The sequence below is a fragment of the Charadrius vociferus genome, unplaced genomic scaffold (genome assembly GCF_000708025.1).
Source record: "Charadrius vociferus isolate BGI_N301 unplaced genomic scaffold, ASM70802v2 scaffold280, whole genome shotgun sequence".
Lineage (NCBI taxonomy): Eukaryota > Metazoa > Chordata > Aves > Charadriiformes > Charadriidae > Charadrius > Charadrius vociferus.
In genome coordinates, this window is record NW_009646340.1 from 1,358,416 (window position 1) to 1,380,181 (window position 21,766).

Genomic DNA, 21,766 nt, shown 5'->3' on the forward strand with positions numbered 1-21,766 from the left:
TCCCCAGCTCCTCACAACGGCAGTTGGAGAGGTCAAGACATGGCTCCAGGACTCAGCTGGCACCTGTAGCGTGAGCAGGAAGAACAGCAGTTGGACTATGAACCACCTATTCCCCTGTTTCAAAACTCTCCCTCCCTTCGAGCCTATTGGAATATGTGCTCTACACCACCCATCTCGGGCGAGTTCCCAAACGCTTCCTCCCCAGCACAGCCCCAGAGAGGCTCCGTGCTCTTTGCATGGCTCCTCCACACCAGCTTTCATGCGGGCACGTTGTTGGTCGCAAGCCACTGCCTTGGGAACTCCCTGACGAGCTCCAAAGTGCCAACATTTGTTGGTATTTGCAGTGATGTAATAAGCCAAACATCCCCACCGGAGCGTCATCAACTTTACTGGAATTACTGTTTCCACAAAGCATAATTAGTCTGTGGTGCTCATTGCCATGAGATATCACTGGAACAAAGAGCTCAGAAGGCGTTTTAATAGATATCAGGTAGTTATCTCGGTGACAAAACAATCCTGGGTATGATTAAGAGGATATTGCATTTTAAGGATTATAAAACCTCCTGGTTCAGGGTAATTAGTAACTGATGAGAAACATTCCACTACAGCTACAAGTTTTCTTGCATCTCTGAGACCAAGGATGCCAGCTGCTACTGGGGACAGAGCACTAAACCAGAGTCTGTCGGTCTGCTCGGGGAGGAGCAGGCTCCTGTTCATCAGCGCTGCGTACAGCCTGTTGTTTACCCAGGAGTCAAAAGACACGAGAACGACCTTCTCTCTGCTGCCATCACCTTGCTTGAAACCAGAAAGGATTTCCTCTCTGGATCAAAAGCAGCACCATCACAGCTGTTACGTAGAATAATTCTGAACTCTGCCAAAAAGCATTCTGGGCTTTTTTTTTAAATATATATTCATTTTGAAGCAATGCCAAAAGCACCGAGTTTGTTTTGCGTGCTTGTTCCTGTTAGGTAACAGGTGATCAACATGGAGGGAATCTGAACCCCAAAACATGTGCATCATGCTGATGTTCTTGTAATTCATTCCTGATGGGGTATGGATGTTTAGCTACCCGATGAACCTTTCCACAGGGTCCCAAAATAATCTGTGGTACCTTGATGGGTTATAGGAGTAGACTAGGAAATGTAATGTGTTCTTTAACAAGTTACTTTCACCCATTCTCAGTCACACTGCATAGACTAATCCACCTGATCACCCTTAAATCCCCAAACTCCCTGTGTGGGGTATTGCCTGGGCTTTCCCTAGAGGGGCATTCAGAGCTCTGCCCACCGGCCCAGGAGCATCAGGACTGGATGAGCCAGCGGAGGGTGAGCTTTTGGGGATGGAACAAGGGGCCCAGCTTCAGATTTGCAGATTTCAGATCCCCAAGCGAGGGCTATGGGGAGAAACATCTAACCAGAGCCGGGGCTGCAGGGTTGGAAAGCCAATACCAGTTGCTATAGACTTTCTGTCTCAAAAATCAGCTTTTTTTTTTTCCTCTCTCTCAAGAGAGAGAAAACGGGAGTTTCCCCCCAACATCCCATCAGAAACAGGGCTGCTCGGTGATAACTTTTACTTCAGAGCATCATTGCTCCAATTTGCTTTAAGCCTCTCTTGGCAGAGGGCCACGTATTTTGAGATATTTTGCAACACATCTGAAGTGCTGGAGGGTTTAACTGTTTGGGCTGCGTAACACACGAGCCAGAGCAAGGCAGGAAGGCAAAGGAGGAAAATAAAAGACTTGTGGATTTCCAAAGCTGGCTTGCTTTCTTCCTTCCTGCTTTTGTTTGCCTGCTTGGTGCCCTAAAAGGGCGATACATATTCCCAGAGTTGTGGGAATACTGTTTCTTTTCCGTTCCAGTGTTTCCAGTAAGCACTTCACTGTAAATGGGGTAAACGCTAACAAAAGTGTATTGTTTAGTTCCCGTGTCTTTGTTTGGCTACTGTCATGATCATAATTAGTATTTTCCACTTCTGTAAGCCTGTTATCTACAGGTCTGAAAGTGCTTTACAAATATGCGAAGCATCTCGCGAGGGGAGTGGGTATTAATAGCTCCATTTAACAGATGGGCAAACTGACACACAGAAGCAGCAAGTGCCCTGTCCTTGAAGCAGGGCCAGAGCCAGCGAGTAGTCGGCTCCAACAACTCAGGAGTTTTAAAAGTGGGTCAAAAAAATAAAGAGAAATGCTGTAGATCTGCCCTGGCTTGGAAACCGAAACCAGAGCGGTACTCTACCCCAGATGGGCCAGAGGGATGAACTGCTGAGTGAGCTACTGCTTAGATGGTTAAATGGTTCGTCTCTTCCTTTCTGCTCAGCTAATATTTGTCCCTGGGACAAAGTGGAAAAAAAACAGTCCATGATGTTCCAAAAAGTCTGAAAGCTGAAACAGCTGCTAAAATAAGCAAGTGTCTTGTTGGCTGGGCTCTGCAGGTCAAGAGATTGCAACGCACCCACAGATGTTAAGGCCACAGAGGAAATGTCTTTGCGCGGGGTCTGGGGACAGCAGGAGAAGGCACAGCTGTGCACAAACAGCAAAGAAGCCCACGGAGCAGGAGATGGACCGAGCAAGGCGACTAAAAGTACCAGACCAAACTTCCCCTTTTGCCTCAGAGAAGCTGATGTGAAAGTTTCAGTTCTTTAAAGGGCAGTGGAGCTGCAAACCAATATTCATTTATACTCTCGAGGCAGCTGCTGGGTCCCCCCATGGTGCAGGTCAGGAGACACGAGTTGCTTCGGTTCTCCTCAGCACACCCACATGAAGTTAACAAAAGGAGAAGCAAAACCAAAGAGAACTTCTCTGTGAAGTTCTGCCCGTGGCTGGACACCCCTTGCTCTTAGACACAACAGGCCAAATCTCTATTAGCACAAACCCTCCTGAGAAGGTGCCCCACGACCACCACCATCCCACAGCCTTCGGTCAGTGTCTCCATGCTCGCCAAGGCAGGCTTCAGCTGAGCCCTGCCAGACCCCGTGTCCCCTTTGCTGTCCTACTTGCAGACGGTGGAAAAAGCAGCTGAGCTCTATGCTTCCCAACAAAAGCACAGATAATGGGTTTTTTTACATGTATTTTCTTTTCCTTCCCCAGAAGCTGCTGCCCTGCTGCGTCTGAAGCTTGTTTGAAGTCATGTCCAAAAGGAAAGTCAACTAAATCAGGTAGGGAATCACACCATGGACTCGTATAATTTATGTAATATCTCCCTGTGATTAAAAACAGGAATGGGTTTTTTCCTTCCTATTTCATAGAGTCATTCGAACTCCCTCTGTATTCTGAGTTAGTAGATCCTGAAAAGCTGCTAAGAGGGAAAAAAAAAAATAGCAACAATTCTGTCGTAATGGCTTTCCTTGCTGTATTTGCCATACTTCACAGCCACGTGCTGGTACCAAGGCACGTTCACTCTAAGGTCAGCCCCTAGTGCAAGCCGTGCTGCACGGCATCTCCCGTGCCAGCAACAGGGACACTGAGAACAAGTCCTGCTCACGGGCTGCCCGCCTGCTTTGCACAGGAGCATTTCTTGCCCGTACATATCCGCGTAAGCGAGTTTTGCTTTGCATGTGGAGTCAGCCCAGCAGCATCCAGGGAACCCCCAAAGCTTAACCTTTTGTGGCGCTTGCGTAAATGTTAGACCTGCCAGCTCAGACAGCCCTTTCCGTGGTTTCACTCCCATGGCTCCTGCGCTCAGAGCATCTCCTCAGTCCTCACATCATTGTGCTGCTTTCTCTTGTTCCTGCGCTGAGCTTTCCCTTACATAGAGCTGCCACTGCCGCATTGTTTGTGGGTGATACAGGATCTGAGGACTCTCTGGTGCACATAGACATCCATCCCGCAGGTCTCTCAGAGCAGTTTGTCTCTTGTGTCAGGCATCTTTCCCACATATGCTAGAGACACCCTGTATCCTGCTACCCTTGGCTGCATTTCAGTGCACCATAAAATAGTTGGCAATTCATTTCCTTAGAAGCTTTTCCTTTTCTGAGGCTATAACTCGCAATGATCGCTGAGCATCCCCAGCATAATGTTACAGGCACGTCTCGAGCACCACTTCAACTCGTGTCTAGATGTCATATCCCTGGTGACTTATGCGGACAGATTTACGCTGCCTGCAGAGAGGATCAAAAGCTGCTATCGCCTGACACAGCCGTACAAAAACTCTCCATCCATCACAGAAATACTCAGAGAAGAGGGCGTGCAGGCCAGCAAAGCTTTCTCTGTCCAGGTAGGGGTCCCAGCAGGGCAGCACAGCCAAAGGGACTACTGATTTCAGTGGGTAACAGAAACCCTGGAACCACCCGAAAGAGCTTAGCTCAGCCACCTCTCACTGCCAGCCTGTTTTTAACTCCTACACTTTCCTTTTCTATTGTATGTAAAGCACCGATAGCACCATCCCAGCCACCCAGTCCTCACGGCTCCCAAAGACAGATCTTGCCCCGCTCCCATCTCCCCAGGCAGACCCTGCCCCTGCCCTGGGCTGGAGTCCTGCTGGTGGTTCCACCCGTGCAGTGGGGTGGCTGGAGAGGGCAGTCAGCTCCGGGGAGCAGAGCTAAGCCTGATTTTGCTAATCAGCCTCATTCCGCACTGACACTCTTAAGAGTTCCCTGGTTATTTTTAGGCCCCACTGGGAGCTGCCAGGGCTCTCGCACCTCAGGAGGTTTCACAGCTCCTCGCTCAGCCCCTTCCACCGCACCGAGTCAGGAGGACTCTTTGGATGCTGGATGTGAGTTCCTACGGGATTGTGCAAGCCTGAATGAGCAAGAGCCAAGGCAGCTTCACGCACCCCGTGCTAAGCAGAGCCTCCTCAACCTCGCAGCAGCCAACACTGCACAGTCACAGCCGGCACAACACCTCTCCCAAACTAAGCTCTCCTTCCCAGCCACGCAAGCACTGCTTTCACACAGCACCAGAGCTCCACTCCTCAGATCACAAAGAAAAGCTGGACAAAGTCACTCTTTTTCCTGCTAGGCATAAAAACAAAGACCCAGCTTTGCTCACCTCTGTCCTTGTAGGAAGGTTTTCCTCCCTCCAGAAGCAGAGCTATCCCATCAAGACCTGCTGGGGCTTCACCTTCCTTTTATATGTGACAAGGGCAGCTGTGCTAGAAAATAGCCCCAGCTGCATCTCCTCTGCACTCATTTGACTTCTCGCCCAGGGAAGCCTGCAAGCTGTTGGGGAGGTTGCGCTGGGGTTGAGCATCCCTGGGCAAGGAATTCAAGTGGGGTTTGTTTTGGTGATGCTCACTCAGAGGTCAGGGCCCCGGTGCGATCAAAAAAGCTGTGGGACCGCTGGGGAGTTTCCAGCCTTTGAGGTGAAATCCAGCAGGGAATTTTCTTCCTGAGTGATTTGGGGAAGAAAAGGGAACCCAAGTCTGAAGGGGATCCCCATTGCAAAGGAATCCACCCCATGGCCCGGGCGTGATGGGGTGCCCACACATCACAAGGGGGGACAATACATGAGTCTTCCCGGCACATGCCTGCAACAGCAGCTGTGGGGCTTCAGCAGCTGAGGGGTTTAAAGCAACTGGTCTGTGGTTCTTCTGCTTTGCAAGTTCAGGCATTAGCAGATCTTCCACACAGTCACCGGTTTTGTTCATGTTGACATATAAAAGCAGCTAAATAAGAAGTTGGGAGAAATTAAGAATAATGGAGAAGGGACTCATACCCTCATAGTCTTTACAGCTTTGAAAGGGTCTCTGCAGGGGACAGAGAGGCCCGTGGGTGGTGGCTTAACAAGGCGATGGGTGCTCACGGCCAGGCTGGGTGAACTCGAGGGCTCTGGCTCACTGCCCTTTGCTGTCCAGAAGTCAGAGCACCGCATCCACCCACTGCGAGCCTGGCTTGGGGGGAGAAGAATGGGGGCGAGAAAGGTGCCAGCCTTCCATGTCCTAGGGCTGGCTGGGCTCGAGTGTGCCTCATCCTGCTCTGCAGCCCCATCCCTCGGAGGGATGTGCGTCTTTCAGAGGCGAGAGGGGGAACCGAAGTGCCCTGATTTATTAGCACCTCGAAGCTGTGGGATGTGAAAAACAAGCTCGACCTGGGAACAAAACAAAAATACAACTGCTGTCACGGCAACTGTCTCCAGATGCATGAAGAGACCAATTATTTCCATTAATCAACTTAGTGAGAAGCTGCAGAAGAGGCTTAAGCTGCCGCTGAGGCTCAGTGCTGAGGGGAGGGAGGAACGGAGAGCTCCATCAAACCCCGGTTGCCAAGGCAAACCATGATTTCCCTCGAGGCGGAGGATTTTTGGAACAGGGGCTCAGCACCCTCGTGGGGACTGGCAGAGGGGTGCTGCCTGCTCTGGGCACAGGGATGCGGGCTGGCAGTGCTGCGTGGCCAGAGCTGGGCACCGGGCTGCCTTTCTGGTGGACAGACGGACAGAAGGACAGGCAGCTCCCTCCCGCCGTCGCCCACACATCCTGATGCTAACGAGATGCTGGCAGGGCTGAGCAATCCTCTCCCGCCTCCCCTGCTCCTCCCCAAGCCTTCCCCTCTACCCTCAGGACATCAGCAGCTCACATAAGGACTCACGCTACCCTGATGCCGAGGGTCGGCCATGGTTTTGAAATCCGTCTGAAGCATCTCTTACGTCAGCTGGGAGCCAGGCAGTGGCCGGGAGGATGTGGGGCAGCAGGACGTGCCTTGGGACAGCAGAGACACTGCAGTGGGGGTTCCTGGGGACGTGTTGAAGGCCAGGATGGAGAGCTTGGTAGAGACAGAAGCTCAGTCCCCTTGCTGTATCTGCTCTCCTCCTATATGAATTATAATTTTCCACCAAGTCCTAGAGAAGCCTAGAAGCTTTGTTCCTGCAAAACAACTGCAGTGGCTGGAGAAGCTGTGATGGCTGCGCTGGCTGAATTCATTGTATTTAGCGTAACAGCCAGAGGGTGCAGAGTTACTATGAGGAATCCCACAGCAAAAGCCTTCCAAAAATACCAACGTGCCATGCCCAACCTTGATACCTCTTCAGCACCAAAGTGTGATGAGGCTTTTCCATGCTATTCATGCCTGGAAAGAAGCTGCTGAGCACATGAGATGGATGCACTTGCCCTAGTAGATCAGGATGCTGCCCTGGTCCTGCATGTTTTCTCGCCCAGCTGGGAAACCTGGGGCTCAGGGGTTTGGAGCACATCAATTCTGGCTGATAAGACCAACCACTGCTACATTTTGGAGGACACAGACCCAGCAGGAAAGCAGAGGAGCTCTGTGCCTGGTGCGAATCCTGCTTGTTGTATATGTTGTCGCTACCAGACCAGGCTCCCAAAAGGACATCTGCAGCTTTAGCTCAGCTTCTGGCCGTGGATCTAAGCTCTAGTGCACGGGGGTCATGAGCCATAGTGAGGCCTTGAAGGCACAAGCACAGGTCTAAAAATACTCTCTAACCCCGATAACACGGCTACAGAGCCCTCCTTCTTTGATGTGCAACCCCTCACGCATGTTCCCAGACAAGAGCCAGTGGAAAATTTGCTGAAATTCCAGCTGGAAGTTGTCAGACAGTTGGTGGAAACCCCCTGACCTCAAGTGCTGGCTTCAGCCCTACGGGATTTTTTTTCCTCCTCGCTGGATGCAACTGTCCCAGCAGGAAACCTCACAGCAGACCCACAGGGAGCACAGAAATCCCGGCGCTCCCGTCTCTGTGCTCTACCAGGCCCCCCTCCGCAGTAAACCATCTTACACTGTAAATATTTTAAAAGCCCAGCAGGGCTGTTGAGTATGTTTTGCTGTTGTTATGGATCCGGCCCCCGCAGGAGAGGGCTAATAATAGTCACTGTACCCTGGAATGAAAGGGCAAGGGGCACTGCACAACGCGGAGAGCTCGAAGGCGACCGTACCGCTTCATGCCTTGGTCTCTGCGGGTTGACAATGAAGGGGAGAGAAGTGGGATGCGATGTGTGAGCAGAAGAAGGGGTCACACCCCTGTTGCCCAGCAGAACTTTCAAATTTCACCCCAAAACCCACAGCAACGTTTAGCTTGGCTTCGCGGCTTTGTTTGAGGGCTAAAAGAGAGCGTTACATCCTCTGGTGCGAAACCAAGCAGGAGGGAGAACATGTCCCCGGCTGGGCTGCGGGACCGAGGAGCCATCTCCAACGAGAACCTGCAGCTGTTGGTCCCAACTGCCGCTGGCAACGGGCTGGCGTGGGGCCACAGCCGGGCAGCAGCACCCCGGGACGTGAGTCTGCCGGGGCTCCTGCCCCCAGGGACCTCGGCGTCCCGGTCCCTGCCCTCAGAGGTGGCTGAAGCGCGGGGTTCCCCTCCTTGGATGTCCCAGGGGACAGCCACGGGGCACGTCAGGCTGAGCAACTCCTCCTGCTTGCCCCCGAGGGACAGGGAGGTCTCTAAAGGACCAGCAGGGTGGGATGAGGCGATGATTCGGGCTTAGTTAAGCAGGGAAATCCTTTGAACCTCCTTCCTCACGGCAGCCCGGGTGTGCTGCGCTGGCTGCCCGCAGGGGTGAGGATGTCCAAGCAGGGGGCTCAGCTGCCTCATGCCCAAAAGTGCCACGGATGCCACGCGGAGACGAACAGGACTTTCTCCGACCTGGAGGCCCTTTGCGCTCGCTGCAAAGGTGGGTTAGGTGGAGAGGAAAATACTGAGGAAAGCAAGAGGTAAGAGAGGCAGAGCAGAAGGCAGCAAGGCGGGCAGCGGAGGGGAAGGAGGCTGAATTCGGCACAACCCGCTGATAGCCAGCATCAGGGCAGAGTCCAAAAATAGCCCTTCCTAACCATAAAAAGCTTACAGTTTAACCTAGACAAGGGACAGATGCAATATCGCCTGAAGGGTTTCCTTGAAACCGGAGTCCTGGGCTGGGTGTGACGGTGACATCCATGCCATCCCTCGGGGTTAGACCCCGGCCGCTGGCTCAGGTCGCGGGGCTCGTCTTTGCTCTGCAGGCGCAGGGCCCCGGGTTGAGTTTAACCTGCCCGTGCTGTTTCCAGGTCATTTGTCTGCCACACTCATTATTTGCGATAACTGTTTGCTCGTTGTCCCTGGGATCTGTGCTGCGGAGAAGCAGGGGCGGGGGCGGGGAAATGGGAATTAACCGCTGGTTCGTCAGTGAGACCGAGAGGGGCATTGAGCCGACCCAAAAGAAATGCCCCGCTTTCTCCTATCAAAAAGGCAGAAGAAACATTTAACCCTGCAATTTCTCAGCATCCGCCTTCTGAATGGGTAAAAATTCAACCCTGATGTGCACAGGGCTGGTTTAGCTGCAGCCCCCCCAGAGCAGAACCTGCTGCTCCGTCGGCTGCCGGGTGACTTCCCCGGGAGCTGCCCGCCGGCCCAGCAGCGCTCCCACAGCAAAACCGCCGGCCCAGTCCAACCCAGCCAAGCCCACGCTATTACCCCTCCAGATTTTTTAGTCCTCGCAAGACACCACGGAAAAATAAGCCCAGGCCAAAAGGGCAGGTTTGGCAGAGCCAGGTTATTTCAGGGGGGGGCACGGGAGCAGAGGCGGCTCCGGGGACGTGACTCCTGTCTATGGCAGCTTGCGAGGGGCTTTCCCACTTGTGGCCACCGTGTCCCCATGGTGGGGGGGACGCAGCCTCCCTCCAAGCAGCACAGAAAAGCTTTTGAGGAAGGAGCAACGGCCCAGCAGGTCGCAGCCCCCTGCCAATTTGTCACTGTGCCAACGGTCCCTGCCCTCAGAGGTGGCTGAAGCGCGGGGTTCCCCTCCTTGGATGTCCCAGGGGACAGCCACGGGGCACGTCAGGCTGAGCAACTCCTCCTGCTTGCCCCCGAGGGACAGGGAGGTCTCTAAAGGACCAGCAGGGTGGGATGAGGCGATGATTCGGGCTTAGTTAAGCAGGGAAATCCTTTGAACCTCCTTCCTCACGGCAGCCCGGGTGTGCTGCGCTGGCTGCCCGCAGGGGTGAGGATGTCCAAGCAGGGGGCTCAGCTGCCTCATGCCCAAAAGTGCCACGGATGCCACGCAGAGACGAACAGGACTTTCTCCGACCTGGAGGCCCTTTGCGCTCGCTGCAAAGGTGGGTTAGGTGGAGAGGAAAATACTGAGGAAAGCAAGAGGTAAGAGAGGCAGAGCAGAAGGCAGCAAGGCGGGCAGCGGAGGGGAAGGAGGCTGAATTCGGCACGACCCGCTGATAGCCAGCATCAGGGCAGAGTCCAAAAATAGCCCTTCCTAACCATAAAAAGCTTACAGTTTAACCTAGACAAGGGACAGATGCAATATCGCCTGAAGGGTTTCCTTGAAACCGGAGTCCTGGGCTGGGTGTGACGGTGACATCCATGCCATCCCTCGGGGTTAGACCCCGGCCGCTGGCTCAGGTCGCGGGGCTCGTCTTTGCTCTGCAGGCGCAGGGCCCCGGGTTGAGTTTAACCTGCCCGTGCTGTTTCCAGGTCATTTGTCTGCCACACTCATTATTTGCGATAACTGTTTGCTCGTTGTCCCTGGGATCTGTGCTGCGGAGAAGCAGGGGCGGGGGCGGGGAAATGGGAATTAACCGCCGGTTCGTCAGTGAGACCGAGAGGGGCATTGAGCCGACCCAAAAGAAATGCCCCGCTTTCTCCTATCAAAAAGGCAGAAGAAACATTTAACCCTGCAATTTCTCAGCATCCGCCTTCTGAATGGGTAAAAATTCAACCCTGATGTGCACAGGGCTGGTTTAGCTGCAGCCCCCCCAGAGCAGAACCTGCTGCTCCGTCGGCTGCCGGGTGACTTCCCCGGGAGCTGCCCGCCGGCCCAGCAGCGCTCCCACAGCAAAACCGCCGGCCCAGTCCAACCCAGCCAAGCCCACGCTATTACCCCTCCAGATTTTTTAGTCCTCGCAAGACACCACGGAAAAATAAGCCCAGGCCAAAAGGGCAGGTTTGGCAGAGCCAGGTTATTTCAGGGGGGGGCACGGGAGCAGAGGCGGCTCCGGGGACGTGACTCCTGTCTATGGCAGCTTGCGAGGGGCTTTCCCACTTGTGGCCACCGTGTCCCCATGGTGGGGGGGACGCAGCCTCCCTCCAAGCAGCACAGAAAAGCTTTTGAGGAAGGAGCAACGGCCCAGCAGGTCGCAGCCCCCTGCCAATTTGTCACTGTGCCACGCATCCCCTGCCCCATCCCTGCGGGCTGGCAGGCTGCGCCGAGAGCACAGGGACTGTTTCTGTTCCCGTCAGCCATGCGCGGAGGGAAGGGAGGCAGGAAATGACCCTCTGGGGCCAAGTTGAATCACCTCTTTGAAGCGCCCTGGAAACCCTTGCGCAGGGTATTTGTGTGCTGCGGGCTTATTCCTGCAACGCCCAGCAAGAGCCGGCGCATCGTTCCCTCCCAACGGCCCACAAGAGTACGAAAACCCGAAGGTGGGGAGCCGGCGGGTGATGCACCCCCTCTTTGTGCCCCTCTGCCACCACTAAATGACTGTCCGCGGTGACGCAGTTTCAGATTGAACTACGTGGGCAAGAGGGAAGGTGGTTCCTTTCTTCTCCCTGTTAAAAGATGTTTCCACTGACTAAAAACCCACTGAAATGTTTTGCACCTGCCTGGAAATGTGGAAATGCTCGTTGAAAAATCAGGTTTTTCTATGAAAAAATTGAGGTGACTGCTCCCATCACCTCCTCGGTCCAACAGCTTCCCGGAGGCAGAGGCTGGAGCCCGCAAGGCTTTTGAGAGCCGCCCGCCTTGAAAATCCTGAAGAAACTGCTGAAATTTGAAAGCTTTGCTCATAAATCCGCCCCTCTCCAGCTATGCGTGTGGAGAACAGAAGGCAGGAACTCTCCCAGCCATGGAAAATAAATAAATCACACGCGCCATCTCCCGGCCGCCCAGCCGGGACCCAAATCCGCCCCGAGCAGGACCCGCTTCTGCACACTTGGTTCCTGTCCCTATTTTAAATCAAGATCCCATCCTTTTCCCATGGGATGGGGCGTGTAGTCACTTGGCCCAGCGCTGCCGCAGCTGAGCACATCAGCCCTTGGCAGCTACATCAAGGGACACCCGGAAAATGCTGCGTCCCAGGGGCTGGCTGGCTCCTGCTCCCCAGTTTGTGGAGTCCGTCCTATGAACCAGGTGGTCCAGCCCCTGGTGCAAGGGCAGGAGGAGTCCTGAGCAAATCGGGTCTGAACTGGCCTCAGTGATGTGGAGATGGACCTGGGCTTGTGTGGACCGCGCTTAGGGAAGTCTCACACGTCTGTGTGACATCTGTCTGGCAGTTACAGGAGGTCAGCAGCCTCTGGGATCCCATGAGCTGCGAGGAGGACTTGTCTGGGAATGAGGGATGCTCGTCCTGTCCCGGGAACAAGGCGCTTTGCTCGCTGAGATCAGCCAGCCTGCTGCAGCCAGGGCAGGCGCCTCGTGCCGGGAAGGGGAAGCCCGGGAAGGAAGGAGGGAAGATGAGGAAAAACAGCAGCTGGGATCTCTTCCTGGGGCAAAGGATGCAGCTTTTCCTGGGGCTCATTTAAGAGAAGCTAGATGGATGCCAAACCCTGGGAGGAGAGGGATGTTTGCAAGGATTTGCTGGATTTGGAGAAGCAGGTTCTCCTGGGAGGTCTGGGTGGGCCAAGCCCCACGTCCCACCAGGGAGCCGGTGCCGGCACTCCCTGAGCTGGCATCAGCACCAGGAGAGGAGTCCCTGGGGCTACCAAAACATACTGGGTTTCGGCAGGTTTGAGGTTACTGCACCCTGCTCGGTCTCAGGAAAGGGGAGAGTTTAACCTCTTTTATCCTGGCTATTGCATCTTTGTCAGCATCTTCTTTCCACTGCCATAACATCGGGGATTACAGAGCGAGGAGTGCAATTCCTGCCCAGGCTGGAGGTCTGCCAGCAGATTTCCCTGGTAGGAAGATCAATATTAAGCGGGATTTGTACAGGAGCTAAGCAAATTCCTCAGTGGGACATTAACCCAAAGACACAAAAGCAAGTGACTGACAAGAAAATGAATTTTTTTCTCATTACACACAAGCATTTCTAATCAGGACCTCCTTCTGATGTCGACACCATCAGCAGCGTTAAAGGAATTTTTGAGTGGGCAAAACTGGAGATAAAACAACTATTAATCTCTAATTTCCACGCAGAAAACCAAACTGAGTGCCCAACTGACTAAACAGGAGCAGGAACCAAAAGCACCAGGTTTCCAGCGCAGAGGGAGCGTGCGCTCGCTAGCTCTGTGCCCGGCAGCCAGGACGCCTGCGGTACGTCCCCCGAGCTGCTGAGGTCCCTGCACTCTGCGTGCGGTACAAACGCTGGCAAGCAAAACCATCAGCTGAAATGAAAACCAGCAACTTCGGGGCTCATCAGGCTGAACTAAGAGCTGGCTCGCAGCGGAGCTCGCTGGTGACGAGGGGCCGCTCCGAGCCTTTCTCCGTGCTCCGCGCTTGGCACAGACACAAGCCTGGAGCGAAGGCATCCAACAGCTCACAGAAGGGCTGATTTTCACACACTAAAGTGCTCATCTCAAAGCAGTCCGGCCCAACGCTTTTTCGGTGACACCCGACAACCAGTAGAGGCTGGTACTGATCCAAAGCCCCGTACCTATAAAATACTCCCCCGCTCCCCGAGCTTTCCAGCAGGTATCCATCGGGGCCCTGACCGTTTCCCATTACAAATTCAGGTTGGGTCGGCACCCCATCCCCCCCATGCAGCGAGCCAAATTTGGCCTCTGTTCAAAGCTCCCTTGGCATTTTGAGGAGGAAGGAGGGCTTTTTCTGTAGGAAAAAGCTGCTGAAAGTGACCTTGCAGCTCCTAAAGGAGAAGGCCGGAGACTCAGGAGAGGCGAATGCCTCCTCTGCCTTGCTTTGCCGTGGGAAGGCAGAACAAGGGCCAGTAAGGCAGCTGGGATGGATCCTTCCCCCCAGCCTGCCCTCACCCACCACGGTCGGGCACCCAACAGAGTGGGTCACCCAACATGGTGGGTCACCCCGCACGGTGGGTCACCCCGCACGCTGCCGCACGTGACGGGGTTGATATCTGAGATCTCAGTAGCCGCTGTTAGAGGAACTGGAGCAGAGTTACAGGGACTATTTTTTCATGCTGTAATTGAACTCCACAGAGTAACCTAACCTGGGGGGAGCCATGACTCGGGGCTTGCTGAGCATCTTTCACCTCACAGCTGTGTTTTCTCCGCAGCGTTTTGCCGGCGTATAGAGATGCAATGGAGGTAGAGTCCAGCACGTACACTGACTTTATTTCCTGCGATCGGGCTGGTCGGAGGAACGCTGTCCACGACATCCAACGAGATGCAACCACCATCAGCATGCGCAAGCTGACCGAGGACCTAGGTGACCTCGCCGTTGAAGGAGCAGGTGAGCCACCGCAGACACCAGTAAGCCCAGCTCCTGGCACCCAGGCTGGAAGGGCACGGCACAGAATGGCAGCGCAGCTGACCAGTGCTGTCTCTGGGAGCATCACACAGATGCTCAGGAGGAACATCCCATCCCTCGCTGCTGTCAGTGCCTTCGTGCTGGGTGGGTACTCAGCTCGTGGGAGATTCCCCGGTCCGAGGGGCTCTTGCAGCGAACGGGATGGTCCCAGTGTTCCAGGGACGCGAGCCCTGCGCTCTCCAGCCAAGGCCCTTTGCTGGGCTGGTTTGTAGAAGCACTGGTGCTTAAACAAGACATGGACTGACCAAGAGCCTTCCCAGGGCAAATTACACATCAGGTATACCTTAGGCTTTTTAAAAATCAAGTGTGGGACGGATTGTGGTTTGCTTTTTCTTTGTTGGTTGGTTTTGTTTTTTTAAAAATTCAGCCTTCAAATAGTTCCACAGTATTTTAAATAACAGCAGCAATAATTTTAACCACCACCAGCCACCTCCAAATCTTCCCCTGTAGCCCAGACACAGCAGCAGTGTCGCTCTGCTCAATACATGCCGACCAGCTGACTACAAGAAACATGAATCCTCTGTTCCGAGCACAAGCAAACCCGCCACTCTGATTTCACTAACAAGTGGCAAAACGCACAGCACCACTGCAGAGGGTAAACTCCCTTTTAGCCCTTGCTCTTTTACTCCTCCAGCCTACAATCTGTAGCTATAAAAACTCTTCAAAACACATTACGCTGACTGTACCTCTTTCAACATGTCCATACCAGGTAGCCATAGGTCTTCAGGTGGCAATCTGAATAAAACCAGCTATAGGAATTACTGATGGCTCGTGTCCTCAGCAAAGTGTAACCGCGCTTTCTTCCCAATCCTCCCTTCTGCAGAAAGCCAAAGAGATGCCACTTCTTCTGAGAACGACCCTGGAGCAAGACCAAAGGGGCAAGAAAACAGTCCCTCCCCGTGACAGTGAACAGGGGGTGGGATGGGCAGGAGGAGGGCCTTGCTGCGAACATTAAACAAGAATTTGCTATTGAATCTGCGGACAAAAGCCAATCTGGAACAGCAAGTGGTCTGTCAAATGCCTCTGCTGCAACCGGTTTTGTTTAGAGAGCCACAAGATGCTGTGCAAGGACTGGCAACTCCAAAAGACTTCTGCTCCCATCCCTAATGATTTAGAGCAACACTGCCGTGGTTGGTTGTAGTGACATGAGCCATTCTCAAGATGCCTTAGCTGCAATTTTCCCCTGGGGGAAAAACGATTTCAGTAATAATAGACACATCAGAATTTCCTGTCCAAGGTACCTTCCTCCTTTGCAAATTTAGACTATTATTTATTCTTTTTCCATAGATTAGAAATTTAGATTATTGGTTTTTCTAAGCCTCACCCTCTTCATCTTAGACCTGACCTGGCCTCTGGACTGTCCATGTGGCCCCTCGTCAGGGTGGGCAGTGGGGAAGGGACCCGGCCAGTCCCGCTGCCTTCATGTCAAGCACCGCTCACCCGTGCTGCTGTCGCTTAGCACCAGGAAAGGACCAAAGCACAGCTCTGTGTGGACGAGCTCCACCTACAGACCCAGCAGCACCAGCCGCAGGCATCTTTTTCTTCGGGTTTTACTGTTTTAAGATATTGTTAAGGGGAGGGGAGAAACATTTTGCTGGTTTGACTGTTGAAATTCAGGCTTAACTTTGCAAGCTGTTAGCTGAGATGATCTCTGGTAGGATCTCACACCATTCTCTCTTTTCGGAGACGTGTTTTGTGTCGAAGATGGTTTGATAAAACTATATAAGCTGTTGGAATAAATAACACAGCCTTCAAGTACTGAAGGTGGTTTTTTTCTGCCTGGATGTTTCTTCTTCCCCTGTTTTGCCTTGTTGCTGGTTGAGCTGCAGGGTGGTTACAGCAGCTTCCCCTCAGCGGGAGATAAGGAGCTGTGTTACAGGTGAGTCCCTGCCGCTTGGGTCTGTGAAACCCCACGGGTTTGCAGCACCCAGGTGGAAGCGGATGTAGTTGGGCACAGAAAATGCTAAAAGTCTGCCCTGACTTTCCCAGGTTTGCTGCCAGGCAGCAATGCTCCCACGAGTGGGTGCTCCCACTCCACATGACGACCCCGGCAGCCAAGCACAAGGCTGGCTTGGGACCCGGTGGAGCGACCCAGACACCAACAGAAAAGGCGTCTTCCCTCTGCAGCACAGAGCTGCGAGGACATCGCTGGCGTTTCACCCAGCCCAGGCAGAGCCGATCCCACCGGAGCTGCGGGAGGCAGCTACATCCCGGCTGGGATCGACGTGCGGCGCAGGGACAAGGCAGGGCTGGCCTGAGAAATACTCTCCACTGGTGACACGAGGACAAGCATCACCCTGACAGCCTAGGGAAGAACCGAATGTTACGAGTTTGAGATTTATCAGGGAAAACAAGGCCATAAATAAGGCTGCCAGACAGAGGGAGAATTGTCTGGGGGCCTCCGAGAAGCGACGGCCTGCTGTTTTGGCAGCTGCGAACCAGCTCGGCCGCCGGCGCTGCCGGGATACCATTGCAGCTCTGTGCCCGGCCAGCGGCCAAGAGCCTGCTCCCGTTTCCCCGTGCTCGGGGGCAAAACAGCAGGTAGCTCCCGGGCTTGGCTGACCACGCAGTTGGGTCTTTAAGCCCCATTTCCAGCTCTCCTCGCTGCCGCTGAACAGTATTTTTGGCTCATGCTGACACACACAGAGAAAGCCAAAAGGCAGTGCGGAGGGACTGTGCACCGCGCAAGACCTCCAGCAGTCAAATGCGGGCTAATCTTAGGTCTCCCCGGTCAGAAAATATCTGTTCCAGAATTATATTTAGGCAGACGATTAGGGACCTGCTGGCCAGCAACCCTCAGAGGACAGGCGAGAGGCATCAGGTTGCCCCGCGAGTGGAAGAGCCGGCTCAGCTGCCGTCACCGATTGTGCTGAAAGACCGAGAGCACTTGCTTAATCCGGCCACATCCTGACTTGCAAAGTTGCTGAGCACACGGATGCTCTGAGCCCTTCATTGCAGTTGACCATAGGGGCACGCCGGACCTCCCAAAACTCAAACCAAACACTGAATGATCGGAAAGTCTTTCAGCAAATGCTCCCCTGTCCAAGCTGACAGTGCAGTCCAGGCTGCACCGCTTCTGGCTCTTAGCATCAACTGACTGTGCAAAACCCAGGAGACAGGGGAAAAAAATTGGGAACTATTTTTGATACATCAAAAAAACCCCAACCTGAGAGTACGCGGTGATGGCACTGCTGCTTCTAGCAGTGATGCACCTCCCTTTGATTACCGAAGGGAAAAGGACACGTGAGGTTGGAACATCCTGCATCCATAGATCCAACTTGCCCGTCTAGCAGGGGCAGGGGCACCGTCCCCCCGGCCGCCAAAGTGCTCCCTCCTGACAACCGGAGAAGGCAGGAATTGGGCTGCCAAAGTCCCCCACACACCTACCAATCAACCCCCGTGCTCTAGCAGGGGTACGATGGCTCACGTTGTGGAGCACGGAGCAAGGTTCCTAACAGTCACCCTTGAACAGAAAGGCAAGAGGATTTATCTTTTAATATAAATTTGTTATTTTATTAAACGGGATTAACAATCAACTGCCCAGAATCCAAACAAGCAACTCTTCTTCAGAAACAATTTTTGGAGAAAAATTACCCAAAAAAGCCTAGTTCTTACCGCAGTCATGTTCTTAAAAGTGATGCTTTATCGTTTGCTTTACAAAAGTAAGAAATTCACTCTCATACCCATCTAGCTAGCTATATATATGTGTGTGTATATATGCACCATGTACTTCAGAGCTGAGTATTTTACTCAGAAGACAAACACCGAAGCCCAGAAAGACTGGAAATACTCCCAGCACGCAGCTGCTGCCGGCTGAGACTGGACCAGTCTGACACACTGTCCATGGTAATGGTGACCACGGCCCCTTGTCAAAGGCAACTTTTTGGTACAGTATCTTTGGAGTAAGCATCTTGGCAGACACCTGGGATGCTAAACCACACCACACACTCACATAAGAAAATGATGGTCTCTTCTTTGGATGCACGGCTCTATTGCATATTAAGTAAAAATATTACAATGCTTGGGAATTTTGGTGAATATATTTGTATAAATTCTCCACCAAACTGAAGATCTGACTTGTAGCCAGTGTTGTGGCTGAGTGGAAGAAGCAATTCAGATGGGACCTGAGTCAATATGTGACATTGGGCCCTAGCTTATTAATTTACTTATTCAGTTTTAATAATGCCTAAAGATTATGTCAAGCCAGGAAGAGGGCAGAATGGTTAAAAGAGGCAATTAATCATGTTTTTTCCAAGTCCTAAACAAAGATAGAGGAAGAGCAAACTGCAGCTCACAGGAATTCTCCAGGATGAGTACAAAACTGGGAAAAGTCCCAGAAGGCAGATTTTGGCCCAAAATGGTAAAAATACGTTCCAACTTCCTATGCATGTGTGAGCATGGTCATAGCCAGCTGTGAGCACAGCTGGAGCCTGAGCCCAAGGTGCATGCCCCTTCAGCAGTGACATCGGGAGGCCTGATACATGGGAGTCCTTATCCAAGAAAGGATGCCAAAAAAACCAGTATTTTTTTTAAAAAAATGCCCTTCAGACCTGTGTATGGGCAAGAGCACCAGCTTCCAGCTTGTTCTTGTTCCAGTCTTGTTAGTTCAAGACAAACCCTGGGTAAATACAGCTGTGGCCAAACCCTCCTCCCCACACGGATGAGAATAAAGCCTCTGTTTCTGAAGTGACTGCTCATTCCCCGTCAGCACTAACCCCCCTTTTTCCTGGAAGGGTGAAGATTAACCCAGGCCACAGTCACAGGTAAAGGTGGTTATTTCTGCAGTGCAGACAAGGGCTAGGCAGGACAGATAAAGCAGGGGAAGAGTTAAAAAAAAAACCAAACAGGGAGGTGGTTCTGTTCTCCTTTGCAGTACAGACAGACTGGCAGCTGGAGAAGGGAGTCAGGCCAGGAGGCAGTTTCATTCTGCTTGCACAACAGCAAGGTAGGAAGCTGGATGTTCATTTGGGAGAGAGTTTGTGGGGGTGAGAGAGAGGTGTATGTGATAGCCTGATTCTGCTTAGCACTGTAAGGGTTAACACAGGGGTGCCAGTAATAGAGACCGACTCTGGGCACCTTCTCCCAGTGCTCCCGCTAGCACAGAGGAGAGTCGAGCACACACGGAGAAGGGCCACCGCTCCACGCTGGCTCGCAGGGATGGGTCACGACGCGTTGGGGACCATCCCGTAGGCTTCATACAGCGTATTGAGCAGCTCCTGCTTTTCCTTCTCAGGTAAGAAGCTGGACTGAGCTGCGTTGATGTTCTGGGGAGGCAGAGGGGGAGCACAAGGGAGACGTTAAGACACAGGAGACACGAACACGCGGTTGTGCGCATCCCAACATCTGGCTCTGAGCAGCAACAGGAGAGGGAGAATGTAAAGTTTCCACTCTGAGATTCATTTCCACAGCATCATTTTACAGGGCAACTGCTCTGGCCCATCACGAGCAACAGCTCCAAGAGGAATGAGGCAGGCACAAAGCAAAGGCCTTTAAATACTTCAGAGTTTTTAAGATACGCACTTTAGACCCGCTCCTACACTCCCGGCTCCCCTTGGACAGGAGCCTCTCCCAGCAGAGCGGTGGCGGCAGCCTGATGCGCCGCTGCCCAGACACAGCCTGGCTCTGCAACGTAGCCTGCCCCTCCGCCTTGTGCAGGGACCTTTCTTTTATTACACAGGAACAACCTGGCTTTTGCAAGAGCAGGAGAGGACAGCTGGCAGCAGCAGAGCTGTGGATCCAGGATCCCAGAGCTGTCCCTGTTTCTCCTTCCAGACCCAGAGAGTCAGGTCTGTAGGAGAAAGGGACTTGTTCCTGCAGCCAGAGCTGAGCGCAGGACGGATGCTCTCTCGTAAAACGCATCCTCTACATCCCAATTCAAGCAAGTATCTCTGGAGGCACACGGGAAAGTGCAGAGTGTGACTCCCAGTGCAAACCGGGAGAGGTTTGCATGGTAACTAGGTAAGCCAAACTCCCAACAGTTATCCTGTCTTTCTGTCTCAGGTAAGTAATGAGAAAATCAATGACTAAAGCCACTTTTCAGGATGAAATCAAGACACATAAATGACTGTATGCCAAAACTGAAGCCAGCAGTCACTTTGTTTCCAGCTCCGTTGTTGCGTACTCATGTTATATGTGCAAAACCTGCGAGCCCTTTTGTAGCTGCTGAATCTTACTAACTTTTGGGCCAGACCTTGAAATAACCTACATGTATTCCAAATCCAAGAAAAAAAAAAACAACCCCACAACATAAAGCAATGGGCACCTTCATTGAGCAGACAATTTCCACTCTGAGTTGTTCCCCGTAAAGCTCAAAGCCGTCAGCCCAAGTGATGCAGCCCCTGCAGAGCCCCCCCTGCCCTCACAGCCCCCCTCCCCACAGCCGCCCCGGCCACCTCAGCCCTCCTCAGCCTCCCGCCTACAAGGTCAGCGCAGGATTTTCTGATTTCCATCGAAAACTCTTCAGCTTACACGGAAAAACAGCGTGTTGTTCCAGGCTGCACCCAGGACATCAGCAGAACATCCAGCCCAGGACGGACTTACCACTCTCTTGAAGTCCTCTTCAGTGAAGCCCATGTAGTCCTTCACTATGCTGTAATCTTTGTTAATGTTGGAATTAAAGATGAGGGGGTCATCCGTGTTTATAGAATAGTTAGCGCGATCCTTCCTAAACCTGTAAGGAAATCAGGTTGAACCGGTGGCTGAAACGCTGGACCCGGCACTGGTCACGCACTTCTCAGGGTAAAGTGCAGTAAAAGCGAAGACCACGCAGCTGCCCCTGCACCTTGCGTTGCTGGACACGAACACGGCGCTGGGCTCGGCTCACCACCGCTCTGCACTGATCCGCTTCTCCGGCGCAGCGAGGAGCGGGGCTTCTCTCGCCTACAGCTTCAGCAACCTCAGCTCTCACCACAAACTGGGGCCAGCGGCCGGCGCGCAGCCCCTCACGCAGCCCCTCGCGCCCCACAGCTCAGAGCAGGGGCGAAGGGGGACAGGACAGCCCCCCCAAGGGACCCCCGCATCCCTCCAGCTGTGCCGGCCCCTCTGTGCCAGAGGGTGAGGACGGACCACATTTTCCCTAAGCGGTTAGATGTGTGTTTCCCTTGTAAACAATAAAGCAGCTATAATCAACCAAAATCCTGCTGAGTTAAGATTGCACATAATTAAGAAGTCTTACTGTGCTACTGGGTGTTTCCCAAAGTCCGGCAGACATGCTCCAGTGAGATAACTGGACCAAGGGCAGACCTGTTTGGGGGAGTTAAACACGAAAACCAGAATCAGCCGTGGAGATCCGAACCACAGCTGCGTACGCAGATAGCCAAGCACGCTGGTAAAACCAGATCCAGGGTTAGAGCTTTGTTCCCTGCTGCCCCTCAGCGCTGCTCCGATGGACCGGCGCACATCCCAGCACAGGGATGCGAAGAGCCCACGGCCCACGTGACAGCGGCAGGGGGGCGGGGGGG

The 21,766-nt window shown here is 53.2% G+C and overlaps 2 protein-coding genes across 3 annotated transcripts in view; one reads left to right on the forward strand and one right to left on the reverse strand.

Moving 5' to 3' along the window:
• Positions 1-3,085: 3,085 nt before the first annotated feature.
• PKIG (protein kinase (cAMP-dependent, catalytic) inhibitor gamma) lies at positions 3,086-16,064 on the forward strand. 2 transcript variants are annotated; one of them, XM_009889253.1, is made up of 3 exons: positions 3,086-3,153; positions 14,053-14,228; positions 15,130-16,064. In XM_009889253.1, the coding sequence occupies exons 2-3, from the start codon at positions 14,078-14,080 to the stop codon at positions 15,207-15,209; spliced, it is 231 nt and encodes a 76-aa protein (XP_009887555.1). In that variant the 5' UTR covers positions 3,086-3,153; positions 14,053-14,077; the 3' UTR covers positions 15,210-16,064. The 2 variants fall into 2 exon arrangements, 1 of the variants encoding a protein (XP_009887555.1); XR_717913.1 differs by lacking the exon at positions 3,086-3,153 and having other exon boundaries at positions 14,078-14,228; positions 15,130-15,536; positions 15,777-16,055.
• Positions 16,065-19,468: 3,404 nt separating this feature from the next.
• Positions 19,469-21,766, reverse strand: part of ADA (adenosine deaminase) — a 42,228-nt gene continuing 39,930 nt past the window's right edge. The window contains exons 9-11 of the mRNA XM_009890312.1: positions 21,481-21,548; positions 20,847-20,976; positions 19,469-19,570 (exon numbers count right to left, since the gene is read on the reverse strand). Coding sequence (XP_009888614.1) covers positions 19,469-19,570; positions 20,847-20,976; positions 21,481-21,548 — 300 coding nt within the window. The remainder of the gene's footprint in view (positions 19,571-20,846; positions 20,977-21,480; positions 21,549-21,766) is intronic.